This window comes from Numida meleagris, chromosome 5, assembly GCF_002078875.1.
Source record: "Numida meleagris isolate 19003 breed g44 Domestic line chromosome 5, NumMel1.0, whole genome shotgun sequence".
In the NCBI taxonomy this organism is placed as follows: Eukaryota; Metazoa; Chordata; class Aves; order Galliformes; family Numididae; genus Numida; species Numida meleagris.
Window position 1 is genome coordinate 41630713 of NC_034413.1, and position 20393 is coordinate 41651105.

The 20393-nt window shown below is 41.1% G+C and overlaps 1 protein-coding gene across 2 annotated transcripts in view; it reads left to right on the forward strand.

Annotated features, from left to right (window-relative positions):
- GLS (glutaminase) overlaps window positions 1-20393 on the forward strand; it is a gene marked incomplete at its 5' end in the record, with an annotated part of 48586 nt that overhangs the window by 24682 nt on the left and 3511 nt on the right. Inside the window, 6 exon segments of one of the 2 annotated variants that reach the window (XM_021398178.1) lie at window positions 608-784; window positions 1875-2006; window positions 3688-3780; window positions 19488-19549; window positions 20057-20133; window positions 20225-20288. In XM_021398178.1, the coding sequence (XP_021253853.1) occupies window positions 608-784; window positions 1875-2006; window positions 3688-3780; window positions 19488-19549; window positions 20057-20133; window positions 20225-20288 (605 nt within the window). 2 annotated transcript variants of the gene reach the window in all.

Sequence of the window (20393 nt, forward strand, 5' to 3'; positions counted from 1 at the left end):
GATGTGTCACCAAAGTATGTATAGTCTGTACTGAAGCAGGGATCCTGGGAGAGACTATCATGTGGTCATATCACTAGATACATCATAAAGCATATATGAGACAAAGGTAAAACTAAGGCTATGCAGGAAATGCTAGCATTAAGTCTTGTATGTGCTAGGGTGTGCAGCTTTGAAATGTACTTTTAGTGGATGTGGGTGGTCTTCTAAGGCTTAAAAAAAAAAAAAAACCAAAGCACCACACTTCAAATTGAAAAATGGTTCCTTAATGGCTTTGCCATTTAAGCAGATACAGAATACTGAGGTTGTTTTCCAGGCCTGTTCTCCTCAAGGCAACATAAGGGGGGTGGGGGAAGGAATCAAGCTGAGACACTTAATCATGCAAAATAATAACTCAAAAACTACTGTAAAGGCTTACAAACGCTGTCACTGAGATCTTTGTATTTTTATAGTAGAAAGACTCAGATGATGTTAATTCATGCCACTCAAGTCATCTGTAACAAACATTATGCTACAGGTTATTTTATGAAATCTTATTTCTGTGGAGATGTAGTGGGGTGTATTGTGCTAAAGTTACCAGTTTTTATAATATGCATTTCTTTTTCATAAGCTTTGCTCAATAGAAGTAACCTGTGAGTCAGCAAGTGTGATGGCGGCAACTCTGGCTAATGGTGGCTTTTGCCCAATCACTGGTGAAAGAGTACTGAGTCCTGAAGCAGTGCGGAATACCTTGAGTTTAATGCATTCCTGTGGCATGTATGACTTCTCAGGGCAGTTTGCCTTCCATGTAAGTAGTTTTCAGACGCTTATTAGAGCTGACTGGGAAGATTAATCTGTGCTATCGTTCTCCTGTGTTCATCTTGTTTGCTTTAGCTGTGGGGGAGGAGGTGTTATGTGAATTGTTTAGGAATCCAACACAACGTATGGGAAATCCAAGGAATCCATAGCACTACTTGTACTCCGTACCTCATGGTACAGTGGCATTCCCAGCAGCTTCATACCTGGGAATCCTTTTCACCCTGAAACAAACTATTCCTTAAAAAAGGCTGTTGAGGAGAGAAATAGGTGACTGATGCAAGTATAACTGGAAACAGCAGAACTGAAGAAATCCTGATACAGGGGAGTAGAAGACAGCAGGAAGCTTCTGTGCACGGTTGCTTTTTCTTTGACTCAGGATATTTAATGAGTTGTCCTCATGTATTGTAATAGTGGGTGTTGTGCACAGCACATGTACTGTAATGTACTGCTGGAAAACAGAAACACTTTTGTGTAAGTATTTAAATATGTACTGCAGCTTACTTGTATTTTCAGTGGTTTGTTTTGAGCGTTTTCAGTTTTCCTCATTGCATGGATGTAAAATTGTGTGATGCTTTGTGTGTAACTAAACAGTTATTGCTTACTGAGCTATGGGGATATGTGACATGTTAGTTCCTACTGGAACAAAACAATAACTGTAAATAAGTTGTTTAACGAATTTATGGGCAGATTCTTCAGTTGTTTTTTTTACATTTTCAGTTAAATATTTATTTTTATACCTTTGTACTACTCTCATGCTGCGAACTGTCATGACAGATAGGTATTTATTACTACTGAGTTGTAATAGCTTTGTTACAACTGCATCTTGGGTTATCTTTTTCATTGTTTTACTGACTTCTGTGTTACTGAGAGCTAATAACTTTGACTGCCTCCTCAGATTGCCATGAACTGAGGTCATGGTTATAGTCCATCTATAAAGAGAAGTAATCATGCTTTGTCAGTGTTTTCCAGATCTAACTTTTATAAGTGCTGTGTAATCTTTGGTAAAATAAATTGCATGTGTTGTGTTACAGGGCTGAGGAATGCTTGCAGAGGATAGTAATTCTCTAATTGTTCTATAGGTTGGCCTTCCTGCAAAATCTGGAGTTGCTGGTGGGATTCTTCTGGTTGTTCCTAATGTCATGGGCTTGATGTGCTGGTCGCCTCCTTTGGACAAGATGGGCAACAGTGTTAAAGGAATTCACTTCTGTCATGTAAGCAGAATGACCTTTAACGTATTCTTCTTTCGTAGCTGATGCTGACTGAGCAGCTTCAGCTGGCATAGCTGACACTTCACTGATTTAAATAGAGATTTTTTTATTCTTTCTTACATAACAAATTTCATCTGATCCAAGGGTGAAAGTCTGAGACAAGATGTTTGCATTCTTGTCATAAATAGCACTTAAATTTTGTGAATATCTAGAAATTACAATGCCAGAAGTATGGGAAAATTGATTGTGGAAAACCTTTGAAATGAAATGGTTTGTGACCTAACAAAGGCATTAGTCTCCGATATGCTCCATTAGAAGGTGTAGAACTTGATTTATAGGCTTCTCTTCATTTACACTCAGAAACCACTTCCAAAATGTTAGAAATGCAACTCTTATTTCACTGTACTAAAAGAGAAAAGATTTTGATGAAATACAGCTGTTTTATGTTCTGATCTTTAAAGTAACCAGCTTTTGGTAAATAATCTGGCATACAAAAATGTCTTTTACATCAGATAAAGTTGTTGAGCTAGGCTAGGTGGTCCTGGCTTTGTCTCTTGCTTTCACAAGAGCTGTGGGCAGTCTGACAGCAGCATTAGAAACTACAGAGATTTTGTGTAATTCTCTGTAATGGTAATTAAAGATGCTTTGGAGGAGAGGAAAATGCAAAGTAAACGATGGCCTTTTTTATTCTCTCCCTAAAAGCACCTTGTTGTACTAGCTAAGTAATGACAAATAGGAAACGGAACAAAAGGTCTTGAGAGAATAGTAGGACCCAAGAGAAAACTAGGCTCTCCGGAGTCCCTGGATTTTTGTAGTGCATTGGAAGTTGAAGGCAGACTTTTTTTTTTGAGTAGTGATAATAGTAAAGCTGCAGTACTACTAGTGTGGATGGAGTTCAGGATCTGGATGAACACTTGTATGGCTGCCTTCACTTGGCTTATCCACAGCAGCATGGCACTCATAGTACTACATTTCAGTTTATGTGTACGAGCAGCAGTATCATATTTGAGAGTTTGTCTTATATCTGTCCGGCATTAAGAAGTTACCAATTCTAGTTTAAATATTTTTAAACATTTCACATGCTAGTCTTGCACTAGATAATTTAAATTAATAATAAACTCGATAATTTAGATTACCAAGTCATTAAAAAAAAAAGTAGGTAGGTAGAAGAATTACTGCTGTTATTTGTGTTAAAATGAGATCTGAAAACTGATAGATGATCATGGCACACGGTGTGAATGTCACATACTTTTTCACATATGACAGCGTAGCAAAGTTCTGCATTTACAACCTTTTGTATTGTAATTCAGTACAAATTGAAGTCCATCATGTCACCTGTTTTCTTGTTTCATCCTTTTGATGGAATTTTAAGGTTTTATGTACTAAACCAGCCCAGACTAATTTCTGAAGAGTTTACTACAGTGTGCGTAGGCATATGTTAAAGTAGGTGTTTTGAAAATTACTGCCTGTTCTGTGTTTTTTAGTTTAATAGTTATTAAAATGTTATCTATCATTGTATTACGTTCAAAGGACCTTATAGACATTGGTACTAGTTTATTAAATAAGGTTCCCTTAGTGGTATAGGCTGCTAGGATATGGTGTGAAACACAGGTGCTAGTATTAGAATATTGTATGCATTTGACTATTGTATATAGAGAATAATTCGTTATTTAAATATTTGCAGGATCTGGTTTCTCTGTGCAATTTCCATAATTATGATAATTTGAGACACTTTGCGAAAAAGCTTGATCCTCGCAGAGAAGGTGGTGATCAGCGGGTAAGTTAAGACGTGTTTTTAGTGAGTACCGCATGTGAACATCAGATAAAATATGGAGAGTTCTTCTCTAAATGTAAGACTGCTCATTGACATGTATTTCCTCAGAGCTTTCAGATAAACCAGTTAGTGCACATTATTAGGGGACACGTACCTTGGTGGACCACAGAATGAAAGGGTTTTGTACCACAGAATTTTATGAGATTTGTAGCTCTGTCTTATGCAGTTCATCTCCTTTGCTCGAGTAAGACTGTGGTATCTGTTATAAGTCGCCAGCAGTTTCTGTTCTGCTTTTAATGAAAAAAAAGTCTAGGAGGTGAGCTTAGTCTTCCTGTTCTGTGCTGCAATGCAGGAGATGTATGTTCAGTATTGTTTTGCAGTGATATCTCTGAGACCGCATTGCTTGCTGAGAGCTGCTCAGGCAATGAATTGAGGCCTCGTGTTGCTGTAGACCAGTGCCTGTTACCAAGGAAGCAGCACATGCAATCCCTGGGAAAGAACTGAATCTAATCCAGCTCTATGTACAAAAGATAAGAGTGTGACAGTGCTTGAGATAGGGAAGAGCTTGCTTTTAGTCCCGCTAGTGTTTTAAGTTAGACATGAAGCTTTCAATAGGAAAACATAATGGAGAATGAGTTGAAGTGCTGCTTGCATGCATATGTCTAAAAAATACCCAAATTGGAAGTAGAACAATTTGTAACTGGAAAACAGAAAACAGTATATATGTGGAGAGGTGAAAAACTTGGGTCTGTTAGCATTGATTGCAAATTGGGATTTTTTTTTTTCCTTCAAATACACTAATAAATAATGTATGTTGCTTGAACAACTAGCATTCCTTTGGACCAATGGACTATGAGAATCTCCAGCAAGAACTTGCTTTAAAAGAAACAGTATGGAAAAAAGTGTCACCCGAATCAAACGAGGACATCTCCAGAACCGTAGTGTATAGAATGGAAGGTCGGGGAGAGCAGAACTAAGTGAATGGGTTCTAGTTCCATTAAATACTACATTTTAAAAAGCCTCAAGCATCTGTAGATTCAACTTCAATCTGAATATTGTTTGCCTGGTATTTTCATATATATAAAAACTTTGTGTAAATTTGTATGCTATACCAAAAATGCTGTCAAAGTTCAAGGGGAAAAAAAGCACATGTAAACAACACCAACCAAACCTGTTGACTGGCTTTTGTCGTTACTTAAAGCACATTTTCTTATTAAAAAAAAAAAATAGAACTGAATATCTGAATGTTTTCGAAGATATACCTCTTGTGTATATCTGTGTATTTTTGTTTATATCTGAGAATTTTAAGTAAATTAATTTTAGAGCTAAGCAAGAATTTAAGATACGTCCTCTGATCAGGTCAGCATGTAAAGATAAAATTTTAATTAAAATACAAAGTAAAATACTGTCAGTAAACTCATGAATCTGCAAATAACTGTATATTAAGTGGAATTAGGTTCTGAGTCACGTTATCACTTTATCCTTTATTTTAGTAAGAACTTTCGATTTGCTTTGAGCAGAAATGGATCCCTTGGATATTCCATGCTAGTAAAAAACTACACTTATGACTGAAGGTCAGATTAAAAAAAATAATTAATGCTAACACGTAAATAAAAGAGCAAAAATGGCTGGGGAGGACCGGGAGAGAAGGCAAAACAAAACTTGCCTTCTTTGCTAGTTAATGAATGTGGCAGAAGGATTTCTCACTAAACTATTTTGAGTGTCTTGCTAGCTGCTTGTACTGCCTCTTGGTAGTTATGACTCAGAAGTCTGCCTTACTAATAATGCTGTGCTCCACCCCAGGGAGGAATGTAAGCAATGCTAGTTTTTGAGTGGTAACCAACCCAGCAGGGAGCAGGAAATGCATTCAGAGTAAAGCATTTTGTTAGATATTCAAACTGTTTACAATTAACTTATTTTTCAGCCGCTAATGTGTGTGCACGTTCATATATATAATTAGAGGTATCACTTCTACATGAGCAAATGTTTAAAAAGATACTATTCATAGCTCCTTTTTAAAGTGTTAGCCAGTTTGTACCTATGTCAGCTTGCAGAGAATCAGGACTTGCATTCTTCTATGGGAAACTGCATCTCTCAGTCTACGTAAGGTGATAAATTAAAGTGTCTTGAGGAAGATGTGCAAATGGTGTATACAGGCTTCAGGCGGTTCAGTAGGCAGTGCTGGACAGGGCACGGAGTTACTAAGCTCTTGACACTTTAACTGTTCTATGAGGTTCTGAATGATACTAAACATCTTAAAAAAAAAAAAAACCACCAAAACAATATCTCTATAAAATGTTATGTCTGCAAAGAATTTGCTATATTTCCCCCCCTCCCCCAAGCACACCTCATGCAGGTGTTCTTGTTATAAAACTGTGGAAAACTTGTCTGAGTAATGATATCGGTATTCCTTCATCCATGTCCATGAAAGCTCACTGAGGATTTCAAGAGGTGTAGTGATAGATGATTCCTTGTAACACCTCCAGCCCTTCTCCCTGCTCACTCCTCCCATGTGTTGGCGATGGGAAACTCCAAAATGCATTCATACATCGGTTTTGCATAAGGGGAGAGCTATGGTTTCCCTGTCCCTTTTTGTCTCACATAGGTATCAGTCAAGGAAGCAAAGCTTACTTTCTCTGAGAAGACAAGCTGTTCTTAATTATTTTGTTTCAGTATTGTTTGTCTTGCATAAGCATTTGAAATAATATTAGTAATAAGCTCTGACCTAACCCTGAATAATCTTCCTGCAGCAGTACATTGTAAAAGGATGAGTTTCCTGTGTTTGAAACCTCTGAATTAAAATGTTCAAGCAAAACAATACAGAAAGTCACTATTCAGTGGAATTCAAGTCCTAGTGGATTGTAGAGGTAAATCTGTGGTGCAGATGTCAGTAATAAATTGCTGAATATTAGCTGTTTTGTAATTTATCACTGATGTTTGCCATAGGTTTGTCAGTGCTTATCTTGAAAATAAAGTAAAATAAGTGAAGGCAAGTCTTGAATTAAAAAAAAAAATTCTCATCTGTTTGGGGATTTTACAGTTAAGTAGTAGCTACAGAGACATAACAAGTATTCAGAGTCTGCAAAACTGTGTTTGCCTGAATTACCCTCAATTAGAAGGGGGTGGTAATGTGTCTGTGCTGCTAACTAGAAGTATTTACAGTGATTATATGTTCTTGATTAAATTACTGATGTAACTAAAAAAGGATGTGTGATGCAGGATTTGCAGCTACTAGGAGTGTATTTGAAGATGAGAAATCAAAGTCTTTATCATATTTATGTACATAAATTACAAACCAAAGCTTGTGGTAGAGGAGAGTCCTGCTTGAGAAATTAAAAAAAAAAAAAAAAGGGGGGGGGGGACAACTTGATCTTCAATATATAGTATTTAGGGTACAGCTTACACGGCCTTTACTTCAGATAGATCTATATATATATTACAGTTCCGTAATGCATGCTTTTGAAGCCTGTCTCGGAATTGAAGCCAGCCTCAAGTTTGGAGGGGTTAGGAGGAGACTCCTTTGGACCAATTATTTTGTAAGTTGCCTGCAATCTGGCCTGAGTCTGGTCTGCAGGTGGCTCTTGCTAAGGGCAGCCTGCACAGGGAGCGAGCTGGGACCATAGTTAGATCTGCCATGGCAGCTTGCCCGCACCTGTACTGCTTGGTGAATGGGCCTGAAAGAATGTGGTGGTAGAGGCTAGTCATTGAATGTCTGAGGTCTGCGACGGTTTTAGTGTTCACCTGTGCTACAGTAATAGCAATTCTTGATATTCAAGCATTTTAGCTGTTTGTTTGTTGTTCTTTGTCAGCATCATTAACATTTCATTAGAAATGTAAATGCTTTTGAAGTTTTATTTTGGCATTTGTGTTGTACCCTTTGGCTCGGTTGTTAAGTTACCTGTCTCATTTTCCATTTTTCATTTGCATTGTATGTTATTTATGTATCTCAATTTCTAGCATGCTTATTTTTGTATTGTTTAATAAATTTATTTTAAGCTGATTTTATTGTATTTTTTTTAACTCGGTGGAGAGCAGGTTTCTTCAAACACGTTCTTGAGATTGAAGTGAGATAGTGAGCACCCTATTCTAAAAAGAGCTGAAGTTCTGGAAAGGTAGATTGACCAAGCAGATTCAGTTAGCCATTGAAAACCTTCCTGAGATTTCTCAGCTAAATCATTGGATGATGTTTATTTTTCTCTTTGGCTGGAAGTCGAAATGAAAGTAGCAAAACCTCACTGTGACGTTGCTAATAAAAATAAGGCGCGGTAGGCTTAATAGTGTGTGGTTTTGAAGATATTAATTCAGTTGCTTGGAAAATATGCGTTCAGTGGTGCCAGTGCCAGAGCAGTAACTGATGATATGGAGCATTAAGAAGTGTAAAACAGAGCTTGTAAGATACCATACACAAAAAGGAAGGTGGTCCAAAACCTACATCCTTGTAGTGGCAATGGTGGGGTGTGATCAGCTGTTGACTGTAGCTGTGCTACTGGCAAGGCGCTTACTGTGTGTCACAGGCTGGCCTTTTTGTCCTGTGCAAATTTATTCAAGATATGAAATGGTAGATATATCTATAATGTGGATGATTCTGAGATGAGACTTTTTCTGTAGAGACATCCCTGTGCTGGAAATGGCCATAGTTATTCATCAAGCTTTCCTGTGCATTGGCTTATAAGCCGCAGTTATTTGTATTGCGTTCTTAAAATAAGCTGGATCTTCATTGTACATTAAAAAAAAAAAAAGGTTTATCTAAAAATCATGAAGACGAGGTTGAACAGCAGTAGGTACAAAGAGAACTGCAGATGACTTACTCCACGCTTGTTGCCTACTACAGTTTGTGTTTCATTGCGCTTGTTTTGCCAAATGACCGGTGGGTGGGAAGATGAATAAAAGGGAACGGAATGGAAAGATGAGCGGGGGGAGGAGGGCAGAGGGAGAGGAACAATATTTTGGTTCTTTAATTGTTTTTCCCTATTAATTATTTCTCATGGTTGTGATACATGATGAACAAGCAAAGTAGTCCATTGAGTTTCAGCATTATGTATGTTTTGTTTCAGTATCCTAAACACTGTAGGGTTTTACTGTTTTTTTTTATTGAGTTTGAATATTTCCATTGTTTTCTGGTGAAAAATGAAGGTTGGAATAGAGAAGCAGCTTTTACAGTGAAACAATAGACTTTTTTTCAGCAGATTTGGTACTGCGATGATTTAATATACCGAATAATTTTCCTTCAATGCAGAATCTCTTTGCAGAGGGATTTGAATGTCTGTGGTGGTTGCACGAGTGGCAAGAGACTTTAGTTGAATTTCTACTTGATTTAAAGTTTGAATTCATTTTCTTTTTTATTAAGATCATGCTCCTATCTCCTGTTCCACACTTCCTGTTTTGTCTAGGAAGCACGCAACTGAGTAGTGTGTGTAATGGCATGCTTTTAAAGGATGGGTAATGTACAGTCCCATTTTGTTTCTGGAACTTAATTCCTTGTAGCGGCAGTCCCAGTCATTACATTACTTACTTAGAGTCAAGTGTAGTTCCTGATTTTACCATTTGTTCCTTTTAGGGAATACTAAGTACAGCATGGAAGTGCTTGTTTCCCTTTGCTTTTTGTGTAAGGTGATGATAACTTTGTTAGCTTCCAGTATTGATTTATGCAGACTTCTGATGTCATTCAAATACTTACCATGTAAAAGTTTCTGGTCACAGCTTTGCATATAGTTCAGTTATTTCTGGAAATAGACGTGTGCTTTTTTTCTGTGCACGGCAAGCCTTACATAACAGTTATATCTGAAGCTACAGTTTAAAGTTCTAAAATAGAATTTGAGCTGGCAGAAGTGATGGTGCCAAGTTCGGCACCAGTTGAAGTGTTTTAAAGTGTAACTAGGCAGTGAAGCCAAGGCAGAGGCATGACGTATGGTAAGGCTGCTACAGTGAACTGGTTCATGCAACGCTTTTGGAAAAGAACAAGAACTATGTTTAAACATCGGCAGAATAATAGAAACCTTGTCACTTGGGCACTAAACCTGATGAGGAAATAGAGGTGAGCGAAGGACAAGGGATGAAGGGAAGACTTCAGAGCATTCTTCTGCCTTCAGAAATGTCATAGCCAGACGTATCTTGATATATTTCATTTATGGTCAGGACATGCAGTGAGGCATATTTGTTTTAAGGTAACACTTGCCATTTTAGCTGCTGCTCTGCTCTGATTTCCACGTAGCTGTCACGCAGCTGGTGCTTTCTGTAGTGTTGTCTAGATGTTTTCCTGATAGCAGCTATGCTTGCAGGCTGCAGGAGTTGGCTTCTGTCTATCTTCTTTCCGGATTTCTTCTAACCTCTGTATCTGATCAGTAAGGGCAGATCTTCTCAGGTTAAGTAGTGCTGTTACTTGGTGAACTGTAGGCAGTTGGTAGCGATTCTCCTGGTAGAGATCAGTGTATGATAATTTCATGGTTATTTGGTCTGGCTTGATATATACCAAGTATATTGGTATATTCTTGTATTTGCATTTCTGTTAACCTGTTCTTTGGTTTCCAACATTGTGGGTTTTTTTGGGGGGAAATTTAGTTAGATTCTTACTTACGTGTTTCTTGAATATTCTGAAAATAGTAAATCTGAAAAAAGTAATTGTTTAATAGTAGGGTCATAAGCAACTATTTTCGCAACTGATTTTTCTTTGGCAGATTCTTTAATTGTGGAGTGCTATTAAGAGGGCTATTCTCTTGAATTGCCAAACAGCCGGTATGCAGAATTTAAAGTATTCATGTGATTATAAACATTATCATGCACACAGTGGGTTGAGAGTTCATCTTTATACAGTATCTTTTCCTAAATCAAGATAATTATACTAAAGCGTGTATGGTATACTTATATATATGGCCATTATAACCTAACGTTATACAATTGAAAGTGAAGTGATTTAAGAATTTAAGACTGTAATCCCTGAATTTTTCTGGTAAAACATAGCAGGCCAAATGCGAACTTTGAAATGTGTTATTTAGTGAGGGACAGCATGTTACTTTTAGGATTGCTTGTGATCATAGTAATTACTAACAAAACAATGAATTGTGAACACAGAGCTGAGTGATAGGAAGAGATAATGTTGCTTGCTTCCTGTTGATGTGATTCACTAACCCAACTTTTTCCTTGAGGCAGGCAACTTTATTGTTTGTTCAGGAATTACTCATTTAACATCAACGTGGATTTTTTTGAACTGGTAGAATGGCTTTGGTTATAAGTGTAGATATGGCTTTCAGTACGATAAGTGCATTTCACACTTTTTAAAGGACCTCTTTCAAACTTCACCAACGTGTAATTGTTCAAGGACAACTACTTAATATGTAGTTTTGGTCTGAGAATAAACTGAATAGCTGAGTAGCTTTTATCAGATAAGCTGATGGGCAATAGTGATTGTTCCCAAGAGTGGCTGAGTTAAAAACTTGGAGGTGAAAGATTGTTCAAGCTAATAAATCTTACCAGAACAAGAAGAAAGAAGATAATGAAAAAATAAACTAGAAATTAAAGAAGCTTTGTAGGAAGTTGTTCCTGGTGGTTCAGAAGCAATCCTTCCATCAAGAGTAGAGTGCACACTTCTGGTAAGACCTCCTCTGCTCTGATGTCAGCCTGCAGGTCTCCGGCATGTAAAGTTTGCTTGAATGCTTTCATCCTCCTTTAGTTTTGGAATAATTTCAGTTCCAAATCTTATAGCTTAGAATGAAATTTCATCTGTAAATTGCAGAGTACCTGCCAGCAGGAAAGCAGGAGCATTGCTCTGCCCGATTGTGCAGCTATTAGTTGTGGTCAGTAGGTCCTTGAAAGGGCAGACACTCTTTTGTCCTATCTGCTTCATACAGCTAGCATCACTAAAACCCTGGTCAGCACTTTGCTTTATTCATTTGGCTGTTGTTTATTCCAGTCCTTTGGTCCCAAAGTTTGCAGTGTTAGTAATGTCTGTATCCTCTACTTCAAAGGCTCTTGTTCTTGCTCCTGCATTCACAATCAGCTCATCAGTGTTCATTCCACTTGCTGAGATTTCTATGTATATTTTGTATGCTTTTTGTTGCAGAAGTGTTTGCAGTGGATAGTCTATAAAAGGACTGAAAAGAGACTACAAAAATCCATGTCATGAACAGATGAGCTAAAGATTCCTACCGTAGTTTTTTGGAAGATTTATTGTTTTACCATTTGGGAATTTCCCCTCATCATAATGTAGGGGCAAAACATAATTTCAGAAGTGCTTAAAAACCTAATGGCCTCAGAGGAAATTAAAGTCGTTGAGAGGGTCATTTGTTTTTCTCCATTATAACTTGCAAGTTTTGAGCATGGCAGAAGATTCAAGTGTACCTATTCAAAAGACTGATGACTGCATATCTGTCTAAAACTGAAACTTTGCCTGAGCTTTGTCTTCTACTTGAAGGATGGAAGTCTGTATGCCTCTTTATGCCTTAAATGTTTCACTTGATCTGGTAAAAACTGTTTAAATGATTTGCTCACTCATCCATTGTCATAGCGCTCATTGCAAACAACCCAGCAGCAACATCTTGCCTCACGAGGGCAGCAGTGAGGTCGGGTTTTCTGTTACTCTTCTTGTTGAGTCGCAGTTGTGCGGAGTTGCCTGTTTTACTATAGCTTTTCTGAATTAGTTTTTGCTTATTAGGTCTCTAGAACTTCTGGTTTCTGTTGTGATTTGGGTTTATGAATGTCCATGAAAGATGTTTTTTTTTTAATTGGCTGTTGGGATGTGGAAGCAATCAACCTTAGGTTTTAAGTCCAATGGAAGATGATTACATTTTTATTTATTTACTTCAGATTTGAGAATTTTGTCAATATTAACACTGAATTCTGTTGGTTCCAAAATGAAAGTGTTGATTCATTGATAGTAGAAGAAATCAGAAGTAGCAGCTGGGACTGAACATGACCATGCTTGTCATAATTCGAGTGAAGGCAGTTTTTATATTCAGTTTTCTCCTTTTCCCAGTACTCTTCCCTTCTGAAAACAACAGAATCTTCTCCGAAACAAAGCTCATAGGTACTGAAGAGCATCAGACTTGTGCAAGTAATTGTTAGTGAGAAGCACTTGAGATAAGCCTCTCTTCTACCAGACTTACCTATTTTCCTAGGCATGGGGAGGGAAGCTGTCCTGTTGCATTGTCATCTAAGCACTGATGCAACAGGACTCTGATCAGCACTCCTGCTACTGCTGAAAACTTTAGGATTGTCCTTGAGTTGTTTGGTGGTATCCACGTCAGAGCAGTATTAGCCATATTTATCCTACTTTTTACTCTTAATATTCTGCTCCACAGTTGCGTGATAGGATTCTTACAGCCTTTTTTGCAGGAGTTATCCTTCAACTAGAGAGGGTTCTATTCTTGGGATCTTCTAATCCAATTCTAATGAAATACTGCTCGGAGCAGTTCTTTGATGGCAGTTTGATCAGTTGGAAGGTGGAAGCAGAGTCGGTGGTGCACTGTCTTCCCCAGCCCTCCTGCTGCCACACTGTGTGCCCCCGCCCTAGTGACGGGATAGCAAGGGGAGGCTGCCCTATGCACCCTGCACATTCTTGTCACGCTGTGTTACCTATTCTAGGGAAAACTGAGTTTAGATGCCCTGCATAGTGTGGGATAGGCTTGTATGCAGAGATTCAACTTGACTTCTATTTGTACGGCCTGCTCTAACTGTGGAGCTCCCATTCTGGAGTCAGCACTGGGGAAGGCTGGGTTCATCTGCATTTGCAGTTTTAGGTGTTGGAGTGGAGAGCCAAGGAGAGCCGCTGGCAGAGCAGCCCGGTGAGCGCACCTCAGCAGAAAAGTAGGTGGGCATGCTCTTCCTGAGGGCCTTACTGAAGGTAAGTGGATGTTTCGCTTAAGTTAGCAAACGTTTTGCTTTAATTAAAAGTAATTCTTAATTCATTTTAAATAGTCTTACTTGTAATTTAAGCATGTATCAGTTTGCTAGTACTTTAAAAAACAGCCTTAATAGAGCTAATCAAGAACTGGTAATAAATACGCAAACCAGTGCAGTAACAGCTCAGAAAAGCCAGTTGAACAGACAGGTTTGATATTGTGCTGGTTTGTAGCAAGTCTCATTTCTAGATGCTTTTTAATATGTAGATTATTTAAAAGCACTGGGGAAAAAAAGACTTCAACAAAGATGGGCCAAAAAAAAAAAGAATTTGCTATAAAATACAACACTGATGCGCTGAATATTTGCAATTTTTTGTGCCATGACCTTGTACTTTTGCCCTTTTTGACCTCCCTAGGGGGCTTGATCCATGAGAAGTGTGAATGGCAGAAATCCACTTGAAACCAGTGGGCAAGTGGGTAGAGATGGGAGAGGGAGGAATGTCCCTGCTCCCCTCCAGGTGGGCTGCCCATCTGCGCCTTCAGCCTAAGCCTTTTCCAGTAGCTGTCTTAGCTTGAAGGAATGAGTTTGAAGATTTTTGTTGTTTTTTTTCTGATTTTAAGAGTAGTCTTTAATGTATGTATTCGGTTTGTTTTGATGTTTCTTATATTGAGCTGCATGCACAGCATCCGCAGCAGGTACTGAGGCTGAGCTGCCTGCAGGCCTGTTTGCGTCTGAGCACCGCTATGTCTGAATTGAACCCGATCAAAACTTTTATCAAGCTCCTAAAGAACCAATGTCAGTATCTACCTGCCTATATGAAAACTTACAAGTCAGAAGGGGAAAATTACCAGTTTTACTCAAATAGATCAATTTTTTATTGTCTCAAACTGTTTTAAAAGCTGAATTGCAATAAGAAAACATCTGAAAGCATACTGTGTTGGGTTTTTTGTTTTTTTTTCGTTACCAGCTTGATAAACAATTTAAAAATAACTGACTTTCAGGCTGGTGTAGATGCTGCTGCTGAGTTAGAAGCAGTCAGCAAACAGCAGCACCTGTCCGAGCCCTGGCACGAGGGCTGCCTGTGGCACTGCGTGTGTTTGGCTGTGGGAACTGCTTGGGTCAGTAATTACAGGTGCTTGTTTTCTAAACACAGTACGTGGGTGATGGACGTGCAGGCAGCGGTTCAGGCTGGCTCCACTTGGGAGGCTCCAAAAATCCCCTCCCTGGCATAAGCTACTGGTGCAGCTCAGGCTCTGACTTGTAAACGTGCTGGAGCCGGGCATCGCTCTGTCAGAGTGGCGTGCACCATCTAGAGGGAGAGCTGGTGCCTGAGGTGGGATGGGGGGGGGGAAACAGGCTGCCTTGTTTTCCTGTGCTAAACTTGCAAAACACTGGAGAGTAAATATTTGCAGGTTCTATTTTGGTGCTTTTTTTTCAAATGAGGTCAGTAAATGAGGATCAGTAATGCAGAAAATAGGAAAAAGTGTGCGTGTGGGGGGATGGAGTACTGAAGAAGAAACATGTTATGGAATAACTGGCCTTGTTTGTAACTTCAGGTATTTGTGTGGGTAATGTGAAAGTGTACGCAGTAATTGTCTCGCGTATCCTGCCACTATTTATAGTGTAATGGAACAAATACTTTCCCCAGGAATTACAATTTTCTGCTTTTTCAGAGTATATAAGTGCTTTTGACAAACCTACCTGGAGGGGGATGTTTGTTTATAGTTTAGTCTTAATTCTTACTTCTAAAAACTGACTCTTTTCTTACTATTAGGTAATACTTTTTCCTTTATTTCAGGGGAAACAATGCAGAAGCTCAGCAGCAAAGGCGTTGGCTTTGGTTGGGATTTCTTTTCCAACAAAGTACAGTTTAATTCCTATTGGAGAATGGTTTATTCAAGCAAGTGTGTCTGTCTTTTAGACTTGATTGGGGATTTTCCACATGAGCCCTGGAGATCTGTCCTCGGAGGTCAGATTCCAGCTTACTGTAAATTAGCTGTAGTTGTGAAAACTCTTAAAATGAGCAGTCCTGTCTGTTGTCCTTAGGATGAGTGTACAGGGAGGGCATTCCTCTGAGATGTCTCTGGTTGTCCATGTTCACTTTCAAAGCTGAAGCTTCAGAACCAGCTGGAGGCCATTTCTGGCTGCCAGTGTGAAGCCCTAACTGCAGGGAGCAGTGCAGCCCCAGGCTGCAACACAGCTGCACTGCAGTTCAGCGCGGAACCAGGGTGACCAAAGTGTTCATGTGTGCTCCAGTTTCGCTTCTACTGTGTTTCTTACAGCTCATTGCTGCTGTGTCAGAGTTGATGTTGTATTTTAGGTGCCAGGAGTGTTTTGTTGACGATAAATGAGCATTAAGAGACTGTCAGCTCTTAAGAGAGCAACAGGGTTTGCTCTGCATGCCGGATGCCCCATGGGGTGGGATCAGCTTTAGAAGAAGCAGCAAAGCACTGCCGGCACTTTGCCCAGCTCCTCTTGGTTCTGGAGTCTGTGCTTTGGCTCACGTGAGCTCTTGGCTTCACGTGTTGGTGTGTGGCGGTTTGAAGGCCAGGACAGCAGGACAGTGCACCACAGGCTGGGCTCTCCCCAGCACGAGGCGTTAATCCGTAGCTTAAAATCTATTTTCTGAAGCGGATTGCTGAGCCGGTGCTGAGCTGCTTAGTGCTGCTGGGTGCTGCCTGGTGAGGGGCCCTGGGCACGCTCCAACCTGGCTGCCCCAGTGGCAGCTCTGTATAGTCTCACTTGGCTGGGAGGTAACTGTGCCCAGTGGGATGGGGAGCGTCGGGGCCACCTCCAGACGGGCCTGACTCTTGCTGTGTCCATCCTGAACGCAGCCGGGAGGAGCAGGAGGAAGGGGTGGCCGCTTCTCTCTTGCCGTGCTGCCTGCTTCCAGCCTTGTTGAGTTCCGGCACCTGTTGTCAGCACACAGGATCTGGTGCTCAACGGAGTTCAGGAACGCTGTTTGAGAACCTGCACATCCAGAAAACTTTTTCTCACAGGGTTTTGAATATCTTCCTCAAAGGCTGAGCTGTGACATCGTCCTGAATGCCTTGTAAGGGCCTTTATACGGCAGGAGGCAGGTTGGCTGGCCATGAGGAGCAGCTTTAGCAGCATCAGCTCGTGCTGTTGGGCCAGGCTGAGTTCCTCAGCACTGCAGCCAGCAGCGCACTGGGGCTACGCGGCCTGTGGTGCTGTCACAGAGGTCACGGGTGGGGTGCTCCTGGGCACCGCAGGAAATTGAAGTCCAGATTGAGTGACCTTTTTAGCAAAGAGCTCATGGAATTAATCCAGCTCTGAGCTAAATTAATATTTTCTGAAGGATTTGTTGTGCCTGCAGGGGCAGCTGCCGTGCCAGGCAGCTTGTCGGTAGAGCAGCGAGGGTGGGTGGCAGAGCTGTTCTGTGGGATGGAGCCCGTCTGCATGCAGTGAGCGCCTCTCACCTCAGCCTCAGACAGGGGTCTCTGCTAACCACCCTGAGAGGAAGGCTGTTGAAAGGAGGCTTCCCATCCAGACTGGATTTGGGGCACAGCTCAGCCAGGAAGCACCGCCTCTTCACCAGAGAGTTACTTCTTCCCCTTTTGGCCCCTGTCTTTATCTGAAGTCTCTGTAGCAGTAGTGCAGCTTCCTGCCTCTGAACGCTTCCTTCCTTTAGCTTCACTGTGGTGCGGTTGTTCAGACCCAACAGCTGTGGTTTTCCTCTCGTGCTGCTCATGTGCTCATTGCAGAGCTGGTGGTTAAAGGGACATTGGAGATCACTTGGCCAACCCTGCCTGAAGCAGCCAGCACCAGAGTCTGTCTCAGCTTCACCCATGTCTCAGAGACCTGCAGGGTCTCATCTGTCATCTTCACTATTTTTTCCCCTACTACAGTCAAACCAAAAACAACCACAAACCCACAGTCTTGTGCTGCTTTCTCTGTGGGCTCTTTGGCTATTGGCTTTGCAGCAGACCTGTGCACTCTTAGTTTGTGTCTGGAGCACAAGTCTTTTGGGGAACGTCTGAGGGAACTGGGATTGTTCAGTCTGGGGGAGGCTCAGGGGAGACCTTATCGCTCTCTGCATCTGCCTGAAAGGAGGCTGTGGTGAGGTGGGAGTCAGCCTTTTCTTCTGGGTAACATCAGTAGAATTGGAGATAGTGGCATCAAGTTGCGCTGGGGAGGCTCATGTTGAGTATTAGGAAGAATTTCTTCTCAGTAGGAGTGATCAGGCACTGGAACAGGCTGCCCAGGGAAGTGGTGGAGTTGCTGTCCCTGGAGGTGTTCAAGAAATGTGTTGATTTGGTACTTAGGTACATGGTTTAGTAGGCAATATTGGTGGTATGTGGGCTAGATGATTTTTGAGGTCTTTTCCAACCTTTATGATTCTATATGCTATTTTAATACACATTCACAGTTTGCAGGAAGATAAAGAAGCTGAGCCCAAGTTACCAGTTCCCTCTGAAATGGCTTTGTTAAGGACAGAGTGTCCTTTGCTCTCCTTGGGTCCCAAACCTGGGGAGTGTTCAGCACCTGCAGGACCTGCCTGTAGTTCTGACATCCCTACGTGTGAACAGCCCTGTGTGTCTACAGAGCACCAGGAGTAGGGCAGCACACAAATTCTCTCAGCAAGGAAAACTGTCATAATTTAAAGGTTATGAAATGAAATTCCCCTATCCACACTTCTCTCTAGCACCTGTGAGAAGTGCTCTCAGGTTTGCCACAGGTAGGGGTGACCCAAGAGCCCAGATCTGGTGCTGGGAGCCTGCGGCCCAGCCTGAGCAGGGAGAGGGGATGTGAGGGAAGTTCACATGAGGCCCAGCTGTCTGCTGGCCACATGGCCATGTGAAAACACACCCTTGTTTCTGCAGAAGCCTGTGGCAGGACTGTTTTTGGGCACTGATATATTCTTTCTTCTTGTGCAAGGCCAGTGCAGGACCAGCTTTCTGCTCTGCCACTTCCCCTTGACACTTGGGACTGTTAGCGGCAGAACTTAGACTCCATTCAAAAGGTTTTCTGGAAAACACAGTGGAATGGTGCCTGGAATTGGCAGTGTCTGTTCATGAAACAGACTGATGTGGTGTGCTTAAAACCATCTATCTCATAATTTTTTTTCTCCGATTAAAACTTGCTGAGTTACTGCAGCCAGGATGTGTTAAAGTATGTACATGAGGTGGGCATTGTAACCTAATGATAACATTTCTTAGTAGGGTATTTAGTACAGCTGAGAAAAGCACTATCTGCCTGAGACTTCACCAGTGTTACTGGATCTGAAAAGAACCCGCCTTTGCCTGCCTGCAAACCTCACTGTTCTTGCAACAATTCATTGTGACAGAATTGCTTGCAATTGTTTGTCTTACAGAGAGGCTTTCTTCAGATGCGTGCAAGCAATGTCTGTAATGTAAAGCAAAACCATGATCACCTCTGCTCTTCTGCCTGCGGAGATCTCTCTTAACATTTGCAGTCTGCTCTAAAACTCTTGCTTTTCCAGAACAGCTTGTCCTGGGAGGTGCTTATGGTTTGTGGAGTGCGCCAAGCGATGCCCTCCATCACTCAGCACTCGGTGTGAATGGGCAATCCGAGAGAGGAATGGGGCTTGTTCATAGAACAAGAGTCTATTTTTTTTAGCACAGTAGAATGTGAACACACGTTTTATGGTTCTTTTCCTATCTTTGTGATGTAAACCTTGGACAGATGCACACAGAAGTGCTGGTAGCAAGGCAAGCAGGAATGAGTTTGAGAATTTTCACACTGTCCTGCAGAGCGTGGCCAGGGAAGGGGATAAAATCAACCACTTCATAAGCATCGGAGCAGTTGGACCACACCGACCTTTCTTGGGTGTTCCATTTGTTTTCTCTTTGAAGAAAGAAGCAAAATAAACCGGGCTTCATCTCTCTTTGTAGGTGAAGTCAGTGATAAATCTGCTGTTTGCCGCCTACACGGGGGATGTGTCTGCACTCCGGAGGTAAAACATCTGCGTGGGGCTGAGAACAGGAGAGCTGCTGGTTTGGGGTCTGCCCTTGTTTGCTTCTAAACGTACACTGTGTTGGTGTTGGGGATGTTGAGGCTGTACTGGAGGTGGAATGTGTTCTATTCACACTCCCCTAATTATTGTATTTTAATAGCTGCATTTTGCCTGGCTCCTTGTTTGGTTGAACACATTTGAAAGAAAAGTTTTGAAATATTATACCTCTGTACAGAATAAAAAGTATAAGGATGCATTGACTGTTACACCCCCCCCTCAAGATGCTTCATTTTTTTTAATAACTACTAAAGATTAGGAAGAAAGCTAAGCCCCTATCTTATTTTCGAAGCCGAGGCAGTAAGGGCCCCTTTCCTAACAACTTGTTGCCATTTATATCCTCTTGCAACAGACGTATCATCGTTCTAGCAGAGTGGTATTGTTCCCAGCTAGTTTTGTATCTCATTTTAATTATATAAGGCTTTTCTTTACAATCAATTCCTTTTTTAGATTTGCTCTGTCAGGGATGGATATGGAGCAGAGAGACTATGACTCACGAACAGCATTGCATGTAGCAGCTGCAGAAGGTAATGTCTCGTGTAATTTGCTTTCTGAAATTTAACATCTATGTAGATGCATGTAAACATATACACGCTCCCGATTCTGCTTGACTTACAGGACATGTGGATGTTGTTAAGTTCCTGCTGGAGGCCTGCAAAGTGAATCCCTTCCCCAAAGACAGGTGAGTGGCTTTAGTGCTGCTCTCCCCTGGGCGGAGAAGAGGCTGCCACGCGTGGAGTCAGGGTAGCGAGGCAGACGGAACAGTCCTGCTTGCACTCAGCAGGTG